The sequence below is a fragment of the Phyllobates terribilis genome, unplaced genomic scaffold (genome assembly GCF_046119375.1).
Source record: "Phyllobates terribilis strain yellow unplaced genomic scaffold, ASM4611937v1 Scaffold_1__5_contigs__length_1240528914, whole genome shotgun sequence".
Classification (NCBI taxonomy): domain Eukaryota; kingdom Metazoa; phylum Chordata; class Amphibia; order Anura; family Dendrobatidae; genus Phyllobates; species Phyllobates terribilis.
In genome coordinates, this window is record NW_027362761.1 from 1,148,575,100 (window position 1) to 1,148,600,602 (window position 25,503).

At 50.4% G+C, this 25,503-nt stretch overlaps 1 protein-coding gene across 4 annotated transcripts in view; it reads right to left on the bottom strand.

Annotated features, from left to right (window-relative positions):
• Positions 1-25,503, bottom strand: part of STK32B (serine/threonine kinase 32B) — a 481,347-nt gene that overhangs the window by 251,298 nt on the left and 204,546 nt on the right. For all 4 annotated transcript variants that reach the window (XM_073648385.1, XM_073648355.1, XM_073648366.1 and 1 more), the window contains one exon: positions 20,395-20,568. In XM_073648385.1, coding sequence (XP_073504486.1) covers positions 20,395-20,568 — 174 coding nt within the window. The remainder of the gene's footprint in view (positions 1-20,394; positions 20,569-25,503) is intronic.

The following is a 25,503-nucleotide window of genomic DNA, read 5'->3' on the forward strand; positions in this document are numbered from 1 at the left end:
CACTCGTTCGGCTCCCTTCTCGGCGCCGTCTCCGGCCTTCAGTCCTCCCGCGCCATCCTCAGAGGCAGTCTGTTTCCTCGTCTCGGGTGGCGTGCTCCGCTGACAGGTCTCGGTCTGCTGGGCCATCTCACGGCTCCACTCCGCCAACGTCTCTCGCTGCACCCGGGCCATCCTCCTTGCGAGGCCCTCCAGAGCGGTCTGTGCACACTCCCGGTCTCGGGGGAGCTGTGCTAGGACCTCCACTAGGCCTAGTGGGGTCGTTGCTTCCAGCAGGCTCCTGACCAACGGGTCGGTGCTGCTCTGCTCTCCTTCCGTTGTCTCCAGCAGGCTCCTGGCCAGCGGGCCGGTGCTGCTCTGCTCTCCCTCCTCTGTTTCTAGCAGGCTCCTGGCCAACGGGCCGGTGCTGCTCTGCTTTCTCGCCATCTCCGGGTAAACTCCTCCGATACTCTTCTCCAGGCTTCTTGCCTCCGGGTGCGCTCTCTCCAGACTGCTCCAAGCGACACCCATCTTTGCTCTCTTCTTTCGTCTCCTCCCACTTCGAGGGCGGTCCCGGGGCCACTTGGTGATTGTCAGCTCCAGGGGCAGTTCTTTCACGCTGACAGACACCTCTAGCATCACAGTCTCTGTTGGTGGGGGCGGTTTCCACTTTTGGCGCCATTTTCGGTCCTGGCCCACGATGGGAGGTGGCCTCTTGCCACCCTCTGGCACGCCCATAATGGCGTCCGCTCTGGCAAGGCAGGAAATCTTCGGAAATGGCGGGAATCGCTTCCCAGTGGCGGGAAACTCTGCAGATGGCGGGAAAAAGCTGTTAATGGCGGACAACCGGCGGGAATCGACCTGTGATGGAGTCCGATGGCGGGGACCCTCCGGAACCGGCAGGAGACTTCTTTTTGAGGTAAACTCGTTCTTTTCTTCAGGCACGCAGTACCCGGGTGTTGCGGGCACGGTATCCTGCCGACTACGCCAAAGTTGACGCACCCCCTGGGCCATATTCTTTAGGGGAATACCCGGAGCCGGATCAGATGGGGGTTGTAGTCTCCGAGTGGCTGTGACCCGGTCCGTGCCCAGGGTGTCAAACTCAGTTGTATGTGGCAGTCCTACAGATGTTATTAAGTTCTTTATTGTCGACTACGCCACCCGTTGTATTGCGGTCACAATGGCCGCCGCTGCAGCAGGGTCCGCTGAGGCTGATGGTGTTGGTGCAGCTTTTGGTAGTATAACCCCCAACGGGTGGGGTATAACCTCAGGGGGTCAGGTGCAGAGGATGGGGGTTGTGGTGGTGCAGCATAGATGGTAATTAAAGACAGAGTCGGGTTGTGCAGTTTAGGGTATTTACTCACTGCTGATGTTCCGGTCACTCCAGCTTCAAGTGACCACCCGAGCCGTGCTGCGTCCACCAGGTCCTGGATTCAGCAAACCCCCAAACAAGTCCGGAGCGTGGCCCTGAGCTCTCCTTCTGTCCTTTCCTCTGGCCGTCCCCACTAGTGATCCACCTAGGTCCAGCTCCCTCGGGCCTTCTGTTGGGAGACCCTTGGCCTTGGGTTCCCTGACCCTCCACGTGGTCTGCCTTCGGGGTGGATGTGGTGGGTGGCCGTGGCAGACGCTGCCCACGGCCTCCGGTCTCTGGCTATGGTGTGCTTTTGCCCCCACCAGTTTGGGATCCGGTACCCTATTGCCGACTCTTCACCCGGGGATTGAATTTGGGTTCTCAGAGTCCTTTCTTTTCCCCCTCTGGGTCTCTCTTTCTTCTCCCCTCTCACTCTGGCTCAGGCTGCTCTGCTCCTCTGCTAAGACTGACTGACTGACCCTGATCTTTGATGGTGCCCACCTTATATACTCCCTCTATGTGTGAGCTCAGGTGACCAGCACCCAATGAGCTCCTATCTTTACCCAGGCTGCTCCCCCTATCTGCCCCTACACTACTGGGATGTACCACCCCCCTCCCACTCCAGCCAGGAACAGACTCGGTCGTACCTGCACATTTCTAAGTGGGAGTACCGTTGGTCTGTTCCTCGGAAATGGGATGTGTGTAGTGCATGCAGCCTACCGAGCTCAGTCCCACTCTCCATCCTTATCCGGGAGTGGAATATCACACCTCTGGGTTGAGGTGCAATACCCCTGTAGCAGCCGAATCCTCAGGGTGCTACAACCGCGCCACTGACGGATCTCCTAAAAGGCACCAGATCAACCATGGTGAAGTGGACGGAGGAAACAGAGACAGCATTTCAACTGTTGAAGTCAGCACTGTGTAAACAGCCGGTCCTGGTTGCACCAGACTTCAAGAAAGAGTTTGTGGTTCAGACAGACGCTTCAGAGGTTGGTCTAGGAGTCGTGCTCTCTCAAGAGATAAATGGGGAAGAACGTCCCATTCTCTATCTGAGCCGGAAGCTTTCGTCCTGTGAGAAAAACTACACAATAGTAGAAAAAGAGTGTTTAGTCATAAAGTGGGCCGTAGATACACTAAGATACTACCTGCTAGGCCGGAGATTTAAGTTGGTGTCAGACCATGCCCCGTTGAGATGGTTGAGGGAAAAGAGGGGTAAAAATGCCAGGGTAGCTAGATGGTTCCTCGCTCTTCAGGACTTCAACTTTCACGTAGAGCATAGGCGCGGGAAGTTACATGGGAACACTGATGCCCTTTCTAGAATTCCCTGTCTGGTATTGGAAGGTGCCCAAACCCCTGGCTTTGGGCAGAGGGGGGGAATATGTGACAAGAGTCACTGGTATGATTTATGAGGAGAGGTATGTGTCGCACAGGTTGCTAGCCTGTCTGGAACTGTAACCAATAAACTTTCTGCCAGCATGTTATATGCTGGTGGGTTAACTCACTTAAAGGGCGCGGTTTTAGGGGAATGACATGGAGAGGGGAGGGATGTCATTCCACATACCTCCACCTCCGGGTGTGGCTGAGCAATGTTTAAATGTTCAGTCCTGTTTTTTTTTTGTCTGTGTTGTGTTTGGAGAGGCAAGGTCTCCAGACTGGACAGCCATAGCTCAGGAGGGAGCTGAAGGCTGGACATAACCTGTGTGAGCGACCCACACACACATACATGGACTCTGCTACAGTTTATCTTTTGTTTTGTTGTTTAGCCAAGTAAGGCTGTGTTTTTTGCTGGAGTGCAGAGCTTTATGCTGTTAATAAAGCCTGCAAAGAAAACCCGGGTTCCTGAGTCTACTTCCAGAAGTGGCCGAGCGAGTCGTCCTACCACAATATATATACGTATATATATATATATAAAAATTATTCTACTCACCTTCCCCCGCTCCCACAGCATGCAATGTCCTCCTCAATAGCCAGAGCAAAAGCCGGCAGCAAACTTCAGCATGAATGCGACGGGTAGCACATGACATCAATGCCATGTGTGGCGCCCCTGCGGGTTCATTCGCCACAGAGGTACTGCATCTCACCCAGAGGTGTGGTATCTCACTCTCAGGTAAGGATGGAGTACTGCCCGGGACCCAAACATCTGCATCCAACACTACACTACTCCAGACCAGCAGGAGGGGCAAGATGCGCTGCTCCTCTGCTGAGCCCTGTCTCTGGCTGGAGTGGGGGGGAACCAAGAGAGGTGGAACCATGTAGTGGGTGTGGGTGTAGGAAGGAGTTTAGGGGAGAACTTAAGCAGGTGTATAAGAAGGGATGGAACCATCTAGAAGGGTTCTGTAGCGCCGGCGTCCCTGCCCTCTGCTAGGCAGGGAAGCTGTTCCCCTCACCTCCCTGCTCCGTGCCCGGCGTCCTCCTCCCGCTCTGCTGGCAGCGCGCGCTCCTTCCCGTCCACTGTGCTTAGGGCGCGCGCGCTCTCCCTCCCTCTTAAAGGGGCCGCGCGCGCCGTCCTAAGGAGTCCCCGGCCAATGGCCGAAGGACTTCACCATATTTAAGGCACCTCCTCCAAAATGGAGGTGCCCGAGCAATGTTGTTGCACTGTTCACTACTCTGCTTCAGCCCTCAGGTCCCGTTGCCAGTTACCTGCCAGTTACCTGCCAGTTACCTGCCAGATTCCTGCCTGATTATCTGCTACCTGCCTGCTAGTCTGAGGTCCGACGGTCTGCCTTACTACTCCTGTCAGTCTGTCTAAGGACCAGCCTGCCCGCTCACCTGGGAGCGCACATCAGCCACCTGCCTGCTTGCCTGAGGTCCGACGGTCTGCCTTCCATCTCCTGTCAGTCTGTCTATGGACCAGCTTGCCCGCTCACCTGGGAGCACACACCAGCTACCTGCCTGCTAGTCTACCTGGAGGCTCCGCCGTCACGTGCTGTGACCACCTGCCTGTCCAGTGACTCCTGCTCGCTCACCTGGGAGCGCTCATCTGTTGCCAGTCTGCTAGCCTACCTGGAGGCTCTGCCGTCACGTGCTGTGACCACCCTCCTGTCCAGAGACTTCTGCCCGCTCACCTGGGAGCGCTCATCTGCCGCCTGTCTGTTGGTCTTCCTGGAGGCTCCGCCGTCAAATGCTGTGACCACCCGTTCATCCAGAGACTCTCGCCTGCTCACCTGGGAGCTCACGTCTATCATCAGCCGCCACAGGTCGTACCAACCCTTTACCTAGAGACTGCCCCGGTCACTTGCCGTGACCATCTGCCCGTTCATCCAGAGACTGCCCCGGTCACTTGCCGTGACCATCTGCCCGTTCATCCAGAGACTGCCCCGGTCACTTGCCGTGACCATCTGCCCGTTCATCCAGAGACTGCCCCGGTCACTTGCCGTGACCATCTGCCCGTACATTCAGAGACTGCCCCGGTCACTTGCCGTGACCTCCAGCCCGTTCACTCAGAGACTGTCCCGGTCACCTGCTGTGACCTCCTGCCCGTCTTCCCTGGTCGCCACCCGCTCCCTTACAAGGACTGCCCCCTTGTATAGTAGCTCAGAGGTTCCGCCTCCCAGACCCGTTACAGTTTGCTCGGGCCATGGAACCCGGTGGCACCCAAGCTCCCTCGCTCTCGGACCTGTGTCATGAACTGTCCCGTCAAAGGTCCCAACAGGAGTCCATCCTGGGTCACCTGCGGAATGTCAATACTCGCCTGGACACTCTGACTGCTCCACCAGCAACCTCCGCCAGTGCCATGTCTCGCAATCCGGCAGCTCCGCTGCCCACTAATACCATGGTATCCTACCCCGGACCCCGGCTTTCTGCACCTCCTCGCTTCGGAGGCTACTCCGCCCAGGCTCGGGGCTTCATAAATCAGTGCACCCTGCACTTTGAACTATTGTCCCACCAGTTTAACTCCGACCGGGCCAAAATTGCATTCATCATGTCCCATCTCACCGGGGAGGCCCTGGCCTGGCTAAATCCTCTATGGGAGAGAGGAGACCCCCTGGTGTCCAACTTGCCTGCTTTTCTCACGGCTTTCCGGAAAGTCTTCGACGAACCCGGACGGAAGACCTCATCCGCATCATCACTGCTACGCCTCCGTCAGGGAAGTCTCACCGTGGGCCAATATGCCATACGGTTCCGTAACCTTGCCTCGGAGCTGGCCTGGGATAACGACGCTCTGGTATCCGTCTTCTGGGAGGGTCTGTCCGGCCGTATTAAAGATGAACTTGCCGGTCGGGACATTCCTACCACTCTCGATGACCTAATAACTCTTGCCACCCGGATTGACCTACGGTTCCAGGAGCGTGCCAAAGAGGTCACCTGTGAGAGGAGGTTTCCACGTCTAGCTCCTACTTTTCAGAAACCCGTCACTCCCTCCGTCTCTACCCAGGTACACTCTCCTGAGTCTATGCAGGTTGACCAGACCAAGATGGTCAAAACCCGTCAGGACTTACGCCGTGCCGAAGGGAGCTGCTTCTACTGTGGCAGTAGGGAGCACCGGATCCGTGCCTGCCCGGAGAGGTCGGGAAACGCCTGTGTCTAGGTTCGCTCAGAGAGGTCAACCTAGACAAGAATAAATCCTCTCCATCTCTGCTGCTGTCAGTCTCAATCGTCTGCGGGGAGAACCGTTATTTCGAACTAGCCCAACTTGACTCTGGAGCAGCCGGGAATCTTATTTCACAGTCCCTGGTAGAGAAATACCGCATCCCCACCAAACCTCTGGCTGTGCCCTTGTCTGTTGCTGCCGTGGATGGGGGTCTCTTACCACGCCCCATCCAACTCATCACCGAATCCATTACTCTGCAGGTGGGAATGCTGCATTCTGAGAGTATCTCCTTTCATGTTCTGCCTGGACTCTCTCACGCCCTCTTGCTAGGCCTACCTTGGCTCCAGAGACATGCACCCGTGCTTGACTGGCAGACCGGAGAAGTCCTTCGCTGGGGACAGGACTGCCATAATACCTGTCTGGTTCCCGTCCATCCTGTCCGTCCTTCTCCTACCCCAGCTAATCTACCTGGACTTCCGATTCCTTATTGGTCTTATGCTGATGTCTTTAATAAAAAGGAAGCAGAGACACTACCTCCTCATAGACCATACGACTGCCCTATCGACCTGTTACCTGGTACTACTCCTCCCCGTGGGCGTATTTATCCTTTATCCGCTGCTGAGACCCGGTCGATGTCCGAATATATTGAGGAGAATCTGGCCAGGGGATTCATCCGGAAATCTACCTCCCCGGCGGGAGCAGGCTTCTTTTTCGTCAAAAAGAAGGACGGCTCTCTCCGTCCCTGTATAGACTATAGAGGCCTTAACCAGATCACGGTGAAGAATAAGTACCCCCTTCCGCTCATTCCGGAGTTATTTGATCGTCTGAGGGGGGCTAGAATCTTCACCAAACTGGACCTCCGTGGGGCGTACAACCTGGTTCGTATCCATCAGGGGGATGAATGGAAGACGGCATTCAACACCCGGGACGGCCACTATGAATATCTGGTAATGCCCTTTGGTCTCTGTAACGCTCCTGCCGTCTTTCAAGAGTTGGTCAATGACATCTTCCGGGACCTTCTCTACTCCTGCGTAGTGGTGTACCTGGACGACATCTTGGTCTTCTCTCCGGATCTCCAGACTCACCGGAGGGACGTTCGTCAGGTTCTGCTCAGGCTCAGGCAGAATCACCTCTTCGCTAAATACGAGAAATGCCTCTTTGAGCAGACCTCGCTTCCGTTTTTGGGCTACATTATTTCTCAGACCGGCCTACGAATGGATCCAGAGAAACTGTCTGCCATCGAGAAATGGCCTCGACCGGAGGGGTTGAAGGCCATTCAGCGATTCCTGGGCTTTGCCAACTACTACCGCCTCTTCATACCACACTTCTCTTCCCGGACTGCCCCAATTTCCGCGCTCACCCGTAAGGGCACTAATCCCAAAGAGTGGCCGCCCGAAGCAGAGGAGGCCTTTCTTTCCCTAAAACAGGCCTTCTCTTCCACCCCGGTGCTGCATCGCCCGGACGGCAACAAGCAGTACTTCCTGGAAGTTGACGCCTCCTCCTCTGGAGCCGGAGCGGTACTTACTCAAAAATCATCTTCCGGGAGAATGGTAACTTGTGGCTTCTTCTCCAAACTCTTCTCCTCTTCTGAGCGCAACTACTCCATAGGAGACCGGGAGTTATTGGCCATCAAACTGGCATTGGAGGAGTGGCGTTACCTACTCGAGGGGGCTCTTCACCCGGTAATAATTTACACTGACCACAAGAACTTTGCTTACCTCCAGCATGCCCAGAGACTTAACCCGCGCCAAGCCCGGTGGTCCTTGTTTTTTGCTCGCTTTGATTTTGTTCTTCATTTTCGCCCGGCTGACAAAAACGTCAAAGCAGATGCCTTGTCCCGATCCTTTCTGGTGTCCGATCTCGAGGAAGAACCTAAACATATCATCGATCCCGCCAGAGTAATGCAGGTGGCTCCCGTGAGCCTAAATCGTCTCCCTCCCGGTAAGACGTTCGTATCAGTACCTGATCGGGAGAAGATCCTACACTGGGGTCACTCGTCTAAACTAGCTGGCCACGCCGGTCAGAAAAAGACCCTCCAGCTTATTGCCCGGCACTACTGGTGGCCTACCCTGCACAAGGACGTAATAGACTTTGTTTCTGCCTGTGTGTCCTGCGCCCGCAACAAAGTCCCGAGACACCTGCCAGCCGGTCGCCTTCTTCCGCTTCCTGTGCCTGCTGCCCCCTGGCAGCATATTGCTATGGACTTCATAACTGATCTCCCCGTCTCTGCCGGTTGTACGGTCATTTGGGTGGTCGCTGACCGCTTTTCCAAGATGGCTCACTTTATTCCCCTGCCTGGTCTCCCGTCTGCACCCGAGCTGGCTAAAGACTTTATCCGCCACATCTTCCGTCTTCATGGCCTGCCCCTCCACATCGTGTCGGATCGTGGGGTACAGTTCACCTCACGTTTCTGGAGAGCCACTTGTAAACTGCTAGACGTCACCCTGGACTTCTCTTCCGCTTACCACCCACAGTCTAATGGTCAAGTGGAGCGGATCAATCAGAACCTGACCAGTTACCTCCGGCACTTCGTTAATGCCCATCATTCTGACTGGGTGGATCTCCTACCATGGGCCGAGTTCTCCTATAACAATCAAGAGAGCGAAGCCTCTTCCAAATCCCCGTTTTTTGTAGTCTTCGGTCAGCATCCTCGGATTCCTTTTCCTGTCTCCACCTCTGTGGACAACCCGGCTGCGGAATCTCTCGTTAGCAAATTTTCCTCCATTTGGGAGAGTACCCGATCCGCACTCCTCCAGTCGTCCGAACGGATGAAAAGACACGCTGACAAAAAACGCCTGGATCCTCCACAATTTCATCCTGGAGATAAAGTCTGGCTCTCGTCTAAATATGTCCGACTCAAGATACCTTCTTACAAGTTAGGGCCTCGGTTCATCGGTCCTCTGGAGGTCATCAGTCAGATCAACCCGGTGGCCTATAAATTAAAACTCCCGGCCAACTTACGGATCCCTAACTCCTTCCATGTATCTCTCCTCAAACTTGTGGTACTTAACTCTTTTTCCAAGTCTACAGGTACGCCTCCTGCTCCGGTTTCTGCTGAGGACGAGTTTGAGGTAGAGAACATTCTTGCCACCAAAAGGGTAAGAGGAAAGACCTTTTTTCTAGTAGATTGGAGGGGGTTTGGTCCTGAGGAGAGAACGTGGGAGCCCCAGGAGAACATCCATGCCCCTCTTATCCTAGCTAAATTTCTGTCTGGCCTAAAAAAGGGGGGGCCTAAAGGGGGGGGGTACTGTAGCGCCGGCGTCCCTGCCCTCTGCTAGGCAGGGACGCTGTTCCCCTCACCTCCCTGCTCTGTGCCCGGCGTCCTCCTCCCGCTCTGCTGGCAGCGCGCGCTCCTTCCCGTCCACTGTGCTTAGGGCGCGCGCGCGCGCTCTCCCTCCCTCTTAAAGGGGCCGCGCGCGCCGTCCTAAGGAGTCCCCGGCCAATGGCCGGAGGACTTCACCATATTTAAGGCACCTCCTCCAAAATGGAGGTGCCTGAGCAATGTTGTTGCACTGTTCACTACTCTGCTTCAGCCCTCAGGTCCCGTTGCCAGTTACCTGCCAGTTACCTGCCAGTTACCTGCCAGATTCCTGCCTGATTATCTGCTACCTGCCTGCTAGTCTGAGGTCCGACGGTCTGCCTTACTACTCCTGTCAGTCTGTCTAAGGACCAGCCTGCCCGCTCACCTGGGAGCGCACATCAGCCACCTGCCTGCTTGCCTGAGGTCCGACGGTCTGCCTTCCATCTCCTGTCAGTCTGTCTATGGACCAGCTTGCCCGCTCACCTGGGAGCACACACCAGCTACCTGCCTGCTAGTCTACCTGGAGGCTCCGCCGTCACGTGCTGTGACCACCTGCCTGTCCAGTGACTCCTGCTCGCTCACCTGGGAGCGCTCATCTGTTGCCAGTCTGCTAGCCTACCTGGAGGCTCTGCCGTCACGTGCTGTGACCACCCTCCTGTCCAGAGACTTCTGCCCGCTCACCTGGGAGCGCTCATCTGCCGCCTGTCTGTTGGTCTTCCTGGAGGCTCCGCCGTCACATGCTGTGACCACCCGTTCATCCAGAGACTCTCGCCTGCTCACCTGGGAGCTCACGTCTATCATCAGCCGCCACAGGTCGTACCAACCCTTTACCTAGAGACTGCCCCGGTCACTTGCCGTGACCATCTGCCCGTTCATCCAGAGACTGCCCCGGTCACTTGCCGTGACCATCTGCCCGTTCATCCAGAGACTGCCCCGGTCACTTGCCGTGACCATCTGCCCGTTCATCCAGAGACTGCCCCGGTCACATGCCGTGACCATCTGCCCGTACATTCAGAGACTGCCCCGGTCACTTGCCATGACCTCCAGCCCGTTCACTCAGAGACTGTCCCGGTCACCTGCTGTGACCTCCTGCCCGTCTTCCCTGGTCGCCACCCGCTCCCTTACAAGGACTGCCCCCTTGTATAGTAGCTCAGAGGTTCCGCCTCCCAGACCCGTTACAGGTTCCAGTCAGAGGAGGACAGTGAGTGGGAGCAGGAGCTCTGCAGGAGCTCTGCTCATGCGGAGCGGGCCTAGTGAGAGGCCCAGTAGGTGAGACTGACTGAGGAGAGGAGAGGAACAGAAAGGAAGGCTCCAGGAGTGAAGAAGGGATCCCAGGGGTACGGGCAGTGCTGGAGGCCATCCGTACGCCCGAATCTACCAGGCGGTGAAGGGATCGAGCCGCAGAGGGGACCGGCCCCTAACTAGTGAGAATTACAAAGTTCAACTAGAAACGGGAGGCTTCTGTACTTTCAGGGTGCAGTTGCCACATCCGCACTCAGGTCGCCAAAAAGGTAACCACATAGGATCCAGGGAACTCCAGGTTGCCCGGAAAGATCCGAGGATACCGGCTTGGGACACTGTTTGCGAGGTGCAGGGCAAGAAGGATGAGAGCCAGCGCAGGAAGACGGCTGAGAAGGGCATATAGAACGGGGTCCTGTCAGGCACTCTTGAAATACCTGAGGGATTGCTGAACCCCTGCACGGTGAACGCAGCACGACGTGGGAAGTTATGATCTGCAGTTGTAACCAGGAGCAAAGTGAGAACTGTGAGTAAATCCGGAAGACTGCACCCCACTGTCTTTGTGAATTATTACTGCTGCGCCATCACCCCCTGCAATACACTGCACCATAACCGCTACCTCAACATCTACAACATCTACACTGCCCTGGAGCTAGGCTCTACCTGTGGAGAGCTAACCAACTCTGCTGTATTAACATCAGCTCCAGAGGACCTGCTCCGCAGCGGCGGCTCCCTTTAGCCGCATACCACAGGTGGCGTCACGAACATTAAAAGAACTTTAAATCCCCTTTATTAAATCATTGACTGCCCTGGGTCACGGAGCGGGTCACTGCCACTGTGACATCCCCAGCCCGGCTACCGAGTACCCCACGGCCCTCGTCACATGCGCTGCCAGTGATTTGCATGCTGACGTCAGCTGCTGGCCTCTGATTGTCCAGCAGTGTGTATTGCAGTGCAGGGACCTGGCGGGCCTCTGTGCCGCAATACACTTCAGCTGAATGTGCATCTGTGGACGCACATCCAGCTGCAAAAGCTGCTGGCGTCGGCGGGCCCCCCTTCCGCATGGGCCCAGTCATGGTCGCACCCTCTGCAACCGTGACTGTTACGCTTCTGTATAAAACCAATCAACACCACCCCTGACTATCAATCTGTCGGTGCTCCCATACATCTAATATGTATGGGGAATTTAACCTCTAATTTACAAATACAATAAACTTAAATTCCCAGATTTTTTTGGTTTCTTCAAAAATTTATAAAACTAATATCTATTCTAAACATGTATTTCTTTCCCAATAGCGATTAAGTCCCCTATAATTGTAATCCCTTTTTTGTCTCCACAACATAAAATCTGTGATGAGATCTTTTTCTGTATTAGCTTTTGAATATATATGGATACATTTCCCGATTTACTATCTCACTAGGAGCTCAGAAAATCCTTTCAACTCCCAGTAAATGAAGTTCAATCTTCACTTTAAATGGAAACTTTTAGTTTCTCTCTTGGAAATTCAATTATTGTATATCAACTCATTATCTTTTATCTCTGCTTTTAGCGTAGGATTTGGCCGGCCATTTAGTACCGGTCACTCCGCGAGCTGTGTGTAAATTATACAAATATACCTGAAACTATCTGAGTCCAATTTGAAACTTCCTCGCTTTCTGTTTTTTCCTTATCTGTCCTGCTGTGATTGTTTTTCTGCTTCTACGAGTTTTGTTGCATGGTCACAATAACCTTGAGCAACTGAGTGCATAGTTTGTTTCCATCGACATAACTTTCACAATTTTATCTCATTTAAAGAGGACCTTTCACTGGATTTTTTATATATCACGGTATTTATTGAACCATTACACATTGAAAAGTGAACAATTAAAATGAGGACATAAGACCTCAAGACATAATAAGCAATAAGAAATTAGAGATAATTTCACTGGAGGGGCCTACCCTGAGCAACTGCCACTGTTAACTATATTGGCGTGCGCAGTCGTCTCCGCTGTAGAGCAGGAAGACATCGTCCCTGTTCTGTAGACCGCAGGTTACTTTAAGCCTGTGGTCTATAGAACAGCAGGTGATGTGGCAGTGTGGCGCCCAGGGGATGGGGACTACTCGGCACCCGGGCCTTAATGCCTGGTCTTGGGGGACGTCGCGGTGGTCGGCTCCCGGGCCCATACCCTGGGGTCTCTCTTAAAAAAGGGGAAAATAAAATGTCAAAGTTCGTGACGCCACCTGTGGTGTCTGGTGAGGATCACCAGCGCTGCGGTAGTCCACTGAGGCCGGTGTTACGGCAGCTTTGATGGTATAGCTCCCCACAGGTGGAGCTAGGCCTCAGGGCAGTGATGTTTGACGAGGTGCACGATATGGCGGTGACCCAGCCGGGTCCAAGGAAGAACAGGGGACACACACACACGGTTTGCTTCTGTACCTTTTACTGGTGGGAATGCAGGTACCGTCCGGAGCACTGTAGGGTGAGGGGTGCACTGCAGGACTCTCCCCAGTGAGCAGGTGTAGGGCCTCCTGTTTCTTTGCCGCTTAGTGTTAGTCTCTGGCCTGCCTGGAGCTAGGCCTAACTTTAGTCTCTGTTCTGCACCGGCTGATCCTGTGGTAGGGCCTTCTGTTGGAGTACACACTCCCTGGTATATGGGGCCTCGGTAACTCCTGAACCTGGTATAACAGTCAGCGTTTGGTATTCCTGGGACCTGTAGTTCGCCAGGGGTTCTGGTTGTCTTCTGCTGGGTATAAAGAATCCCTGCAGACTCGGACACAGTGTCTGGGATATGGTTTCTGGGGTGAGCTGATAAAGCTCCTCTGCCCCCAATGCTACTCACTCCTCTAGCCTTCGGCCTACTAGGGCCCTCACTAGGCTATACACACTGGCAGTTAGGTGGCTGTCTCTTCTGCTGTTCTCTGAGCGTCAGCAACGCTCCTAGCTCACTTAACCTGAGCTGCTTGAGTCTGACTGAGCTCCACTGCAGACTGACCTGTTTCTCTGTGTCTCACTCTGCAGGAACTGGCTGTGGACTCCAGACTGTTCTGTCTCCACTCTCTTCCTGAGGAGAACTCACTCACAGACTCTCTCCTTCTGTGTCTGAGCAGAAACTGCTGAATCACTCCACCTTCCCTATTTATATCCCTATCCGGGCTCCCTCTGGTGGTCTGAGGTGGAAGGTGGAGGTGTGTGTATGCTCTGAGGGCCTCTTGTGGAGAAAACCTGAAATGCACCCCTCCAGGATCTGTGGCTCCATGCACAGCAGGGCGTCACAGCAGCATAGGTACAGGATTTGAGAGTCGGTGCTTGGTGACGTCATCATGCTGCACTGGGACTCTGATGACAGTGCGTTGGTCTTCCAGCCCTTTGCATGCTGGACTCATCAGGATCCTGGATTAGGTGAGTATAGGATATTTTTTATTTTATTTAAAACGTGTGGTGGGACTGTGTGGGCATCATAAAGTATGGTGGACCCTCATACAGTGTGGGGGTCTATTTTGGGGAGCTCCCTCATACATTTTAGGAACTACTCTGGGGGACCCTCTTATGCATTGTAGAGACTACTGTGGGGGGCCCTTATAAAGTGTGGGAGCTAATGTGGGGGCCATTATACAGCGTGAAAACTAATGCGGGGGCCATTATAATGCATGGGAGCTAATACTGGTGTCATTATACTGCTTGGGAGCTAATGCAGGAGTCATTATACAGTATGGGAGTTAATGCAGAGGCCATTATACAGCATGGGAGCTAATGCAGGGGCCATTATACAGCATTGGAGCTAATACAGGGGCCATTATACAGCATGGGAGCTAATGCATGGGCCATTATACAGCATGGAAGCTAATGCAGGGGTCATTATACAATATGGGAGCTAATGCAGGGGCCATTATACAGTATGGGAGCTAATGCAAGAGCCATTATACAGCATGGGAGCTAATGCAAGAGCCATTATACAGTATGGGAGCTAATGCAAGAGCTATTATACAGCATGGGAGCTAATGCAGGGGCCATTATACAGCATGGGAGCTAATGCAGGGGTCATTTTACAGTTTGACGGCTACTGTGGAGGCCATCATGCAGTGTTTGAGCCTATATCCAGTGTGGGAGCTACTGTGAAGGCCATTATACACTGTGGGGGGCTTTATAAAGTGTGGTAGCTACTGTGGAGGGCTGTAATAAACTATGTGTACCATTATACAGTGTAGGAACTACTGTTGGGGCCTTTATATAGTGTGAGAGCTACTTTGGAGGTCATCATAAACGGTGGGGACTACTTTGGGGGCCATTATACAGTGTGGGAGCCAATGTGAGGGCCATTATACAGTTTGGGAGCTACTGTGAGGGCTTTCATAAAGTGTGGTGGCTACTATGGGTGCCATTATACATTGCAGAGGCTACTGTGGGGACTATTAAACAGTGTGGGTGCTACTGTCTGGGCCATTTTATAGTATGGGGGCTATGATACATTGTGTGGACCATTATGCTAGGTTTTGGGGTAGCTGTGAGCTGATAATACTGTGTATAGGGGAGCTGTGGGCTCTCATCATACTCTGTATAGGGAAGGTGTATGTGGCATCATACTGTGTAAAGGGGAGATGTGGGTGTGGCGCCCCTGAAGGTTCGACCGCCACAGGGATGCTGCACTTCTCTAATGGAGTGTAGTGTTCCTCCTCTGAGGTAAGGACAGTGTGATAGTCGTGACCCAACCTTTGCATCCAACACCACATTCTCCACCAGAGGGAGCTAGTATGCACTAGGTGCTGCTCCCCTGGTTACAGGGAGACTGGGGAACACCAAGTGGTAGGAACCAGTTAGTGAGTGTGGGTGGAGGACTTACAAGCTAGTTACACTTCAAATGTAATATTTAATAGCAGGCTATCTCGGCTCAAGGTCTTTGGTCTTTGTCGACCCTGTCCGGTTCTTGGCTGTACCCTGACTGGTGTCAGAACGTGATCTCCTACCCTGAAAGTGGATCCTGTGTGGGCCTGCAGGGGATGGAGACACGGCCCTAGTCCCTAGGCCTTGGGATGATGGGCAGGCGGGAGATAAGGAATATCTCAGCCCGGTCGAGGACCATGAGCAAGAAGGCCCGGGAGCTCTAGAGTGTGGCTCCATAACAAATGGGTCCCGGGGAGGATGCAGACGGAGCGGAGTACGCCACCTGTCCTCGCCTACCTGATCTATTCAGAGGGATTCCAGCTGCAAAAGGGGTACCGGCCCCCGACACCCGACCTTGCACTCCATGTCCTGGTTGGGAAAGCCCGGTAGGCCCTGAGGATTCCACCGGGCATCGGATGGAGAGGAATTGCCACCCGTGCCCTAGTTCTGAGAGGAGCTCAGAGGGAGACCCGGCCTATCTATACACGCGCAGGCGGGAAAGGGTGAAGTCTGTAGTGCAGGAACACTCTGGTGAAGGGTCACGACTGAATGCTGAACTTTCTCGGAGGTAGTCGGATCCCTGTCCCTGGTAGCCGCAGGACTCTGTGGGGAGCTGGGAGTCGCCTTCCCGCTGTCATCTCTAAGTGAGTAAAGCCTTGGAAGTTCACCCCTATGGCCTCCGGACTGTTCTTTATGCGCCATACCATGCGACGCGGTGCCTGCACTCCCGCATTACTACCCCCCTCCATCCTGTCTGCCTTGCTCCGCCTGTGGGGAGCAGTGAGAACTTTGGCCGCCATGACACCAGGCTTCAGCGGACTGTAGCGGCGCTGGTGGCCCTTCACCAGGCACCACAGGTGGCGTAGTCGTTAAATAAAGCCACTCAACCCGGACGAGCCCACAACATCTTCCTTTTCATGTGACGGCCCTGAGCACGGGTCAGGTTAGGGCCACGGCTACATCCCATCTCTTCATCACAGGACCCGACACTGAGTCCCCCATCACCCAGGGTAAACTCAAAACTAAAAGGGCTCTTTCGAGAATGAGGCGTCACATGGGCTTATCATACTGTGTATAGGGGAGCTGTGGGCCCATCATATTGCATATAAGGGAGCTGAGGGACCATCATACTGTACATAGGGGTGGTGTAGGGTAATCTTACTGTTGGTTGAAGGGAAAATTTGCATCTTTTTTGCTTTACTACACTCCTGTCAGCTTTATCTCTCCTCTGTCTCTCATTATACTAATGTCACCTAGATCTCTTTGATGAATCTCACTATGTTGCTGTCAGCTTCATCTCTCCTCTCTCATACTACAGTGGTGGCCAAAAGTATTGGCACCCCTGCAATTCGGTCAGATAATACTCAGTTTCTTCCTGAAAATTATTGCAATCACAAATTCTTTGGTATTATTATCTTCATTTAATTTGTCTTCAATGAAAAAACGCAAAAAGAATTGTCCTAAAGCCAAATTGGATATAATTCCACACCAAACCTAAAAAAGGGGGTGGACAAAAGTATTGGCACTGTTTGAAAAATCATGTGATGCTTCTCTAATTCGTGTAATTAACAGCACCTGTAACTTACCTGTGGCACCTAACAGGTGTTGGCAATAACTAAATCACACTTGCAGCCAGTTAACATGGATTAAAGTTGACTCAACCTCTGTCCTGTGTCCTTGTGTGTACCACATTGAGCATGGAGAAAAGAAAGAAGACCAAAGAACTGTCTGAGGACTTGAGAAAACCAAATTGTGAGGAAGCATGAGCAATCTCAAGGCTACAAGTCCATCTCCAAAGACCTGAATGTTCCTGTGTCTTCCGTGCGCAGTGTCATCAAGAAGTTTAAAGCCCATGGCACTGTGGCTAACCTCCCTAGATGTGGACGGAAAAGAAAAATTGACGAGAGATTTCAACGCAAGATTGTGCGGATGGTGGATAAAGAACCTCGACTAACATTCAAACAAGTTCAAGCTGCCCTGAAGTCCGAGGGTACAACAGTGTCAACCCGTACTATCCGTCGGCGTCTGAATGAAAAGGGACTGTTTGGTAGGATACCCAGGAAGACCCCACTTCTTACCCCGAGACATAAAAAAGCCAGGCTGGAGTATGCCAAAACTTACCTGAGAAAGCCTAAAACGTTTTGGAAGAATGTTCTCTGGTCAGATGAGACAAAAGAAGAGCTTTTTGGGAAAAAGCATCAACATAGAGTGTACAGGAAAAAAAAAGAGGCATTCAAAGAAAAGAACACGGTCCCTACAGTCAAACATGGCGGAGGTTCCCTGATGTTTTGGGGTTGCTTTGCTGCCTCTGGCACTGGACTGCTTCACCGTGTGCATGGCATTATGAAGTCTGAAGACTACCAACAAATATTGCAGCATAATGTAGGGCCCAGTGTGAGAAAGCTGGGTCTCCCTCAGAGGTCATGGGTCTTCCAGCAGGACAATGACCCAAAACACACTTCCAAAAGCACTATAAAATGGTTTGAGAGAAAGCACTGGAGACTTCTAAGGTGGCCAGAAATGAGTCCAGACCTGAATCCCATAGAACACCTGTGGAGAGATCTCAAAATGGCAGTTTGGAGAAGGCACCCTTCAAATATCAGGGACCTGGAGCAGTTTGCCAAAGAAGAATGGTCTACAATTCCAGTAGAGCATTGTAAGAAACTCATTGATGGTTGCCGGAAGCGGTTGTTCGCAGTTATTTTAGCTAAAGGTTGTGCAACCAAGTATTAGGCTGAGGGTGCCAATACTTTTGTCTGGCCCATTTTTGGAGTTTTGTGTGAAATGATCAATGATTTGATTTTTGCTTCATTCTCTTTTGTGTTTTTTCCTTGCAAGCAAATTAAATGAAGATAATAAGACCAAAGAATTTGTGATTGCAATCATTTTCAGGAAGAAACTGAGTATTATCTGACAGAATTGCAGGGGTGCCAATACTTTTGGCCACCACTGTATACTGCTATCAGCTTCAGCTCTCCTCTCTCTTACTATACTGTAGTAAACTTCATCTCTCCTCTCTCTTACTATACTGCAGTCAGCTTCATCTCTCCTCTCTCTTACTATACTGCTGTCAGCTTGATCTCTTCTCTCTCTTACTATACTGCTTTCAGCTTCATCTCTTCTTTCTCTTACTATACTGCTGTCAGCTTCATCTTTTCTTTGTCTTACTATAATGTTGTCGGATTCATCTCTTTTCTCTCATTATACTGTTGTCAGTTTCATCGCTTCTTTCTCACTATTCTGTTGTCAGTTTCATCTCTTCTCTCTCTCTCTCACTGTTCTGCTATCAGCGTTATCTCTTCTGTCTTTCACTATAGTGCTGTCAGCTTCATTTCTCCTCTCTCTCACTATACTGCTGTCAGTTTCATCTCTCCTCTCTTTTACTATGCTGCTGTCAGCTTCATCTCTTCTCTCTCTCTCACTATACTGCTGTCAGCTTCATCTCTCCTCTCTCTTACTGTACTGCTGTCAGCTTCATCTCTTCTTTCTCACTATACTGTTGTCAGCTTCATCTCTTCTCTCTCTCTCTCACTATACTGCTGTTAGCTTCATCTCTCCTCTCTCTTACTATACAGCTGTCAGCTTCATCTCTTCTTTCTCTTTCACTATACTTCTGTTAGCTTCATCTCTCCTCTCTCTTACTATACAGCTGTCAGCTTCATCTCTTCTTTCTCTTTCACTATACTTCTGTTAGCTTCATCTCTTCTCTCTCTTACTATACTGCTGTCAGTTTCATCTCTCTCTTTCACTATAATTTTGTTAGCTTCATCTCTTCTCTCTCTTACTATACTGCTGTCAGCTTCATCTCTCTCTTTCACTATACTTCTGTTAGCTTCATCTTTTCTCTCTCTTACTATACTGCTGTCAGCTTCATCTCTTCTTTCTTTTACTATACTGTGGTCAGATCCATCACTTTTCTCTCATTATATTGCTGTCAGCTTCATCTCTTCTCTGTCGCTATTCTGCTTTCAGCTTCATCTCTTCTTTCTCACTATTCTGTTGTCAGTGTCATCTCTTCTCTCTCTCTCTCTCTCTCACTATTCTGCTATCAGCGTTATCTCTTCTGTCTTTCACTATACTGCTGTCAGCTTCATCTCTTCTCTTACTATACTGCTGTCAGCTTCATCTCTCTCTTTCACTGTACTTCTGTTAGCTTCATCTCTTCTCTCTCTTACTTTACTGCTGTCAGCTTCATCTCTTCTTTCTCTTACTATACTGTGGTCAGATTCATCACTTTTCTCTCATTATATTGCTGTCAGCTTCATCTCTTCTCTGTCGCTATTCTGCTGTCAGCTTCATCTCTTCTTTCTCACTATTCTGTTGTCAGTGTCATCTCTTCTCTCTCTCTCACTATTCTGCTATCAGAGTTATCTCTTCTGTCGTTCACTATACTACTGTACTATACTACTGCTATGTACTACTGTACTATACTACTGCTGTGAGCTTCATCTCGCCTCTCTTACTATACTGCTGTAAGCTTCATCTCTTCTTTCTCTTGCTATACTGTGGTTGTATCCATCTCTTTTCTCTCATTATACTGCTGTCAGCTTCATCTCCTCTCTCACTATTCTGTTGTCAGTTTCATCTCTTCTCTCTCTTTCACTATTCTGCTGCCAGCGTTATCTCTTCTCTCTTTCACTATTCTGCTGTCAGCGTTATCTCTTCTCTCTTTCACCATACTACTGTCAGCTTCATCTCTCCTATCTTACTATTCAGCTGTCAGTTTCATGATTTGCCTTTCTTGTACCATAGTCTTCCCTGGGATTCAAACTCACAACCTCTAGCATAGCAGGAAGGGAAGTAGTTTTAGCAGTGGGCCATAGGCTACATTTCAAAATTTAGCAGGATTTTTTTCTGCCTAAAGATCTAAATGGTATCCTGCCTCATTAGAGGAATACTGTACTGGTTTGTAGAGCTGAGTCTCAATATACCAGTACTTTTTTCTACAAAATTACTAAAAGTAAGGCAAAATAATTACAATAAACACAGTGTGTACATGCATGTAAAATGCAATGTAAATACGCCTAACGTGAGCTCCAGACAAATCCTGAATATGTGAACATAGTTGTAATTTTCACTTTTCAAGTTCCAATCAAGAAAAAAAATAATCTAGAAGAAATACCTTGTGTCCTCTTACCTGTGAATGATGTGGTGTTTTTGTAAGTAATCCAAGGCCAGTGATAATTCACATATATAAAGTTTCACAGCCTCTTCACTAAAATGCACGTTCTGCTGCAAATGATAGCGCAGGTCTCCTCCCAGAAGTAGATCTACAACCATAAACATGTCTTCTTCATCCTGGAAAGAATACCTGAAAAAAGAAAGTGATTATAACACGTTCACTATTGTTATTATAAGGGATAGAATTGGGAGCACACGTACTGCAGATACAGTACATAAGAAGGAGTGAAGGGCAGTAGTAACAGGCTATTGAAAGTGATATAGAAGTGTATTAAATATATATTTTACTTACAGCAAATGCAGTTTAGCATTGCACACAGAAAAGTTATCTAGTTTTTCTAAACTTTAAGATTCTTACCTGCAGTCAATGAATTGAAGCTTTTATTGTTTACGTCTATGAGGATTTGATCGACCACAAAGTAAATAAAAAAAAAACTACTACTAACTTTATATTCTTCATTCTCTACATCTTTCACTTTGCATGCTGGGGGGCAAAACGTTTTATTTAGTTCAAAACTGCTGTATACGGCTTTCTTTTTGCAGGATGAGTTGAATTTTTGTAGGTGATATGTTTTTGTGCACATATATTAGTGTTAAATTTATTTTAACTTTAATTAACATAGCACCTAAAAAAATTGTCCCATGGCTATCACATTTTTCCAAAATGTACAATTACAGTTAATTGGAATTCAAGAGCATTCAACATTTTTCCAAAAACTCTTCTGGATTTCATTTGACATTCAGAAAAGATGTAGGGCAGGTGCAGACGAGTGTATTTGCTGTCCGTCTCCAATGTTAGTGTGTGAGGCCATGCACTGTCCAAAAATAATCGCTGCATGCCCCAGTTTGATCCGATATTCGGATTGCACTCAGCCATGCAAGTCAATAAACCGTGGAAAACATCGGACTGCACTCGGATGACGATGTCCACGCACTGATACAATGGAGAAGATCTAATCCGAAAGAACTATAATGACACACTGATCAAGCTCTTACCAGAGTTTGATCAGAGTGTCATTTGTATAATCGGCCCAATTCTCTCGGATGAGAGAACCTATAACCATCTGCACCTGTACCGTTAGAGTGCCAGAAGATCTTCCGGAGAGCCCAGATTTTGAGACAATATTGGGCCCAGAGGACTAGCAAAAAACAATGAAATTTGGATGTAATTTTGGAGTCAATCTGTTTTCACCAGAATTTTGAAATGCCGCCCTACTTCTGTGCATCCTACGTCATCCACATAGTGTTCCCCTGAGCACTTCTGCGCAGGCGCACTTCTCTCTGCCCGGCGAGGGCAGAGCAAAGTACTACAGTGCACATGCGCCAGTGCTCTTTTGATCTTTCCCAGCGCATGCGCACTGCAGTACTTTGCTCTGCCCCCAGCAGGGCAGAGAGAAGTAAGCCTGCGCATAAGCACTAAGGGGAACACTGTGTGGATGACATAGGATGTGGAGATCACGGCTTCAAGAAGATGTCCGCCCGAGCCGGCGCATGTGCAGACTGGGATCTACAGGGATTTCCCTGTAGATCATGGCTTCAAGAAGATGGCGGCGGCCGCCGGAAAAGCAATGCACGCCGCTCTGCCTGACCGCCGACACAGGCCTCGCAGCATCTCACCGCTCCTGCTGCCATTGCTGGGTTCCTTAGGGAGAGATGGACTCTTCTTCCTGCGATCCCGCTCACCACCACCGCAACCCCCCACTGTTGGGGCACCCCCTACTCCCACCAAGGGGCTGCAGCATTGCTCTACTTCTGCCGCCACCGGGTTCTCGAGGGACCATGCCCCCTGTGACCCCTGCTCCACCACCCTCCAGGTAAGATACCTATTTGGACTATAAGACAGATCCCCATCTTAGAAAAAATATTTTTTCCCTATTTTCCACCCCAAAATTTGGGGGGCGTCTTATGGTCTGGTATGTCTTATAGTCTGAAAAATACAGTAATTAAATAAGAACCTATACATATTTGGTATCTGTGTACTCGTAATGACCTGGAGAATCATATTACAAGGTCGGTTTTAGCATTTAGCGAAAATGGTAAATAAAAAACTCAAAAAACAATTGTGGAATTGCACTTTTTTTTGTAATTTCACCGCGCTTGGAATTTTTTTCCCATTTTAAAGTTCACTATATGGTAAAATAAATGGTGTCGTTCAAAAGTACAACTCTTCCTGCAAAAAACAAGCCCTCACACTGCCATACTGACACAAAAGTAAAAAAAAGTTATGGCTCTGGGAAGAAGGGGAGCAAAAAACAAAAACAGAAAATCGCCCGGGGTGAAGGGGTTAATATATACTTTTATCTTTTTGTATCAAATATAATTATATATTTTACGATATTTTTATTTTCTTATGTGGTCATTCACTCCTTTCCTCTAGGTGTAGCTAATTAAAATTAAGCTAAAAAATAAAAAATTAGGCAAAAATGCAACCCTAAGTAAATTAGAAAGTTCTGCAACTTTATATTAATTATCCGTATTCACTGCCTAAACTTGAAAGAAATGTTTCTGCCAATACATCGCTATATATCAATGTACATAATGAAGAATGAGCTTCCAATAAATGATGACAAAGCCCTCCAAAGACTATGTCATTCTGAGATTTCCTATTCCCCCTCCATGATGTAACTGTGTTTCTCAAAGCTCCTTATAAGCTTAGCGTCAGATAACATACATGAAAGTGAATTGATTCTGAACAAGTAAAGTTGATTATATTTAGTTTTATTTATAACTTGGTTTTATGATTTACAACAGTGAGACATATATCCAATTACTCCTTACATGGGAGAATGAAAAGTGATGTAACCAGATAGAGAGACAAGAAATGAATCATGAACTGGATGATCATCGAAGCCATAGTGAAGAAAGGTTCAAATTGATGGACCTAGGTCTTTTTTCAACCTATGTAACTATATAAAACGGGCTTAATTTTGATAAATGAGCGATTGCCATATTGTATTGGCTGGGGTTCTGACAATAAGGATGTGCTTCTTGCTGCTTCCAAAAATTCATGAAAGTCAAAGCTCAACAATGGCTCCTCTATCCCTCTGACGCTGCGGTGCAAATAGCCAATGGGGTGAATGACCAAGGAGAAAATGTGGCACTGGAGATGTAGGTCAATACATTGGTGGAACCTATGGGCCCTTTGCAGCCCAAGAGCTCATCATAATACACAATTCCACCTGCTTTGGTGGTGGTAGTGGCCCCCTGACCTCCTGGAGCCCTGTACGGCCGCACAGGTTGCACCAATGATATGTCCACCCCTGGGTGACCGGCCAGCACTGGAGAAGTGAAGCAAGCCAAACCCCAATACACCAAACATTAATATAAATTCCTATGTGCCCATGAACATTTATTCCAATTACTTCTAATAAAGGCACTATGTAGCAGTTTCTACATCATTGGGATCTTGGTTCAATGATGAGTTGAGATCCCGATTTACGCATGCGCCGCCATTCTGCTGGAGACCGCTGGAGGTTAATCTGAGAATGCACCTGTGGCGCCCCTGAGGGTTCGACCGCCACAGGGATGCTGCACTTCTTTAATGGAGTGTGGTGTTCCTCCTCTGAGGTAAGGCCAGTGTGATAGTTGTGACCCAACCTTTTGCATCCAACACCACATTTCTCCACCAGAGGGAGCTAGTATGCACCAGGTGCTGCTCCCCTAGTTACAGGGAGACTGGGGAACACAAAGTGGTAGGAACCAGTTAGTGGGTGAGAGTGGAGGACTTACAAGTTAGTTACACTTTAAATTTGATATTTAATAGAAAGCCATTTTTGATCTTGGTCTCTGGTGGTCTTTTTGTCTCTAGCGATCTTGGTTGCTGTCAACTACCGTGTGTAATGAGACCTCCCTCTGGGAGGGCAGATCCTGTGTGGGCCTGCACTGGCACGGGACACAGCCCTCGTACCCTGACCTTGGGACGAGAGGTAGGTTGCAGACAAGGAATGTCTCAACCCGGCCAAAGACCAGGATCTAGAAGGCCTGGGAGCTTTAGAGTTTGGCTCCCCAGCAAATGGGTCCCGGGGAGGATGCAGACGGAGCGGAGTTCGCCACCTGTCCTCGCCTACCTGATCTATTCAGAGGGATTCCGGCTGCAAGAGGGGTACCGGCCCCCGACACCCGACCCTGTACTTTATGTCCTGGACAGGAAAGCCCGGTTAGGCCCTGAGGATCCCACCGGGCATCGGATGGAGAGGAATTGCCACCCGTGCCCTAGTCCTGAGAGGAGCTCAGAGGGAGACCCAGCCTATCTACACACACACATACGGAAAAGGGTGAAGTCTGTAGTGCAGGAACACTCTGGTGTAGGGTCGCTACCGAACACTGGACTTTCTCGGAGGTAGTCGGACCCCCGTCCCTGGTGGCCACAGGACTCCGCGGGGAGCAGGGAGTCGCCTTCCTTTGCCAGCTATGTGAGTAAAGCCTTGGAAGTTCACCCCTATGGCCTCCGGACTGTTCATTATGCGCCATACCATGTAACGCGGTGTCCGTTCTCCCCGCACTACTACCCCCCATCCTATCATCCTGCCTGTCTGCCCTGAGGCCTTGCTCCGCCTGTGGGGAGCAGTGAGAACTTTGGCCGCCACGACACCAGGCCTCGGCGGACTGTAGCGGCGCTGGTGACCCTTCACCAGGCACCACAGGTGGCGTAGTCGTTAAATAAGCCACTCGACCCGGACGAGCCCACAACAACTTCCTTTTCATGTGACGGCCCTGAGCACGGGTCGGGTCCGGGCCACGGCTACCTCCCATCTCTTCATCACAGGACCCAACACCGAGTCCCCCATCACCCAGGGTAAACTCAAACACTAAAAGGGGCTCTTTCGAGAATGAGGACGTCACACACCGCCTCCATCGCCATTTCGCTGGAGAATGCTGGGACATGAAAGGGCGCTGCCCTTGGCAAGGGTAGTGCTACAGCACAATTTAAAAAAGGAGGATCATACAAATGCGGAGGAGCCACGGCAGAGCTGAAGACCGTACCCACAGTCTCGCCCCGATGCACGAAGAGGCTATTGCACCAAAACTTCTAAGGTGAATTAAGCAACAACCAAGCTACGGATTT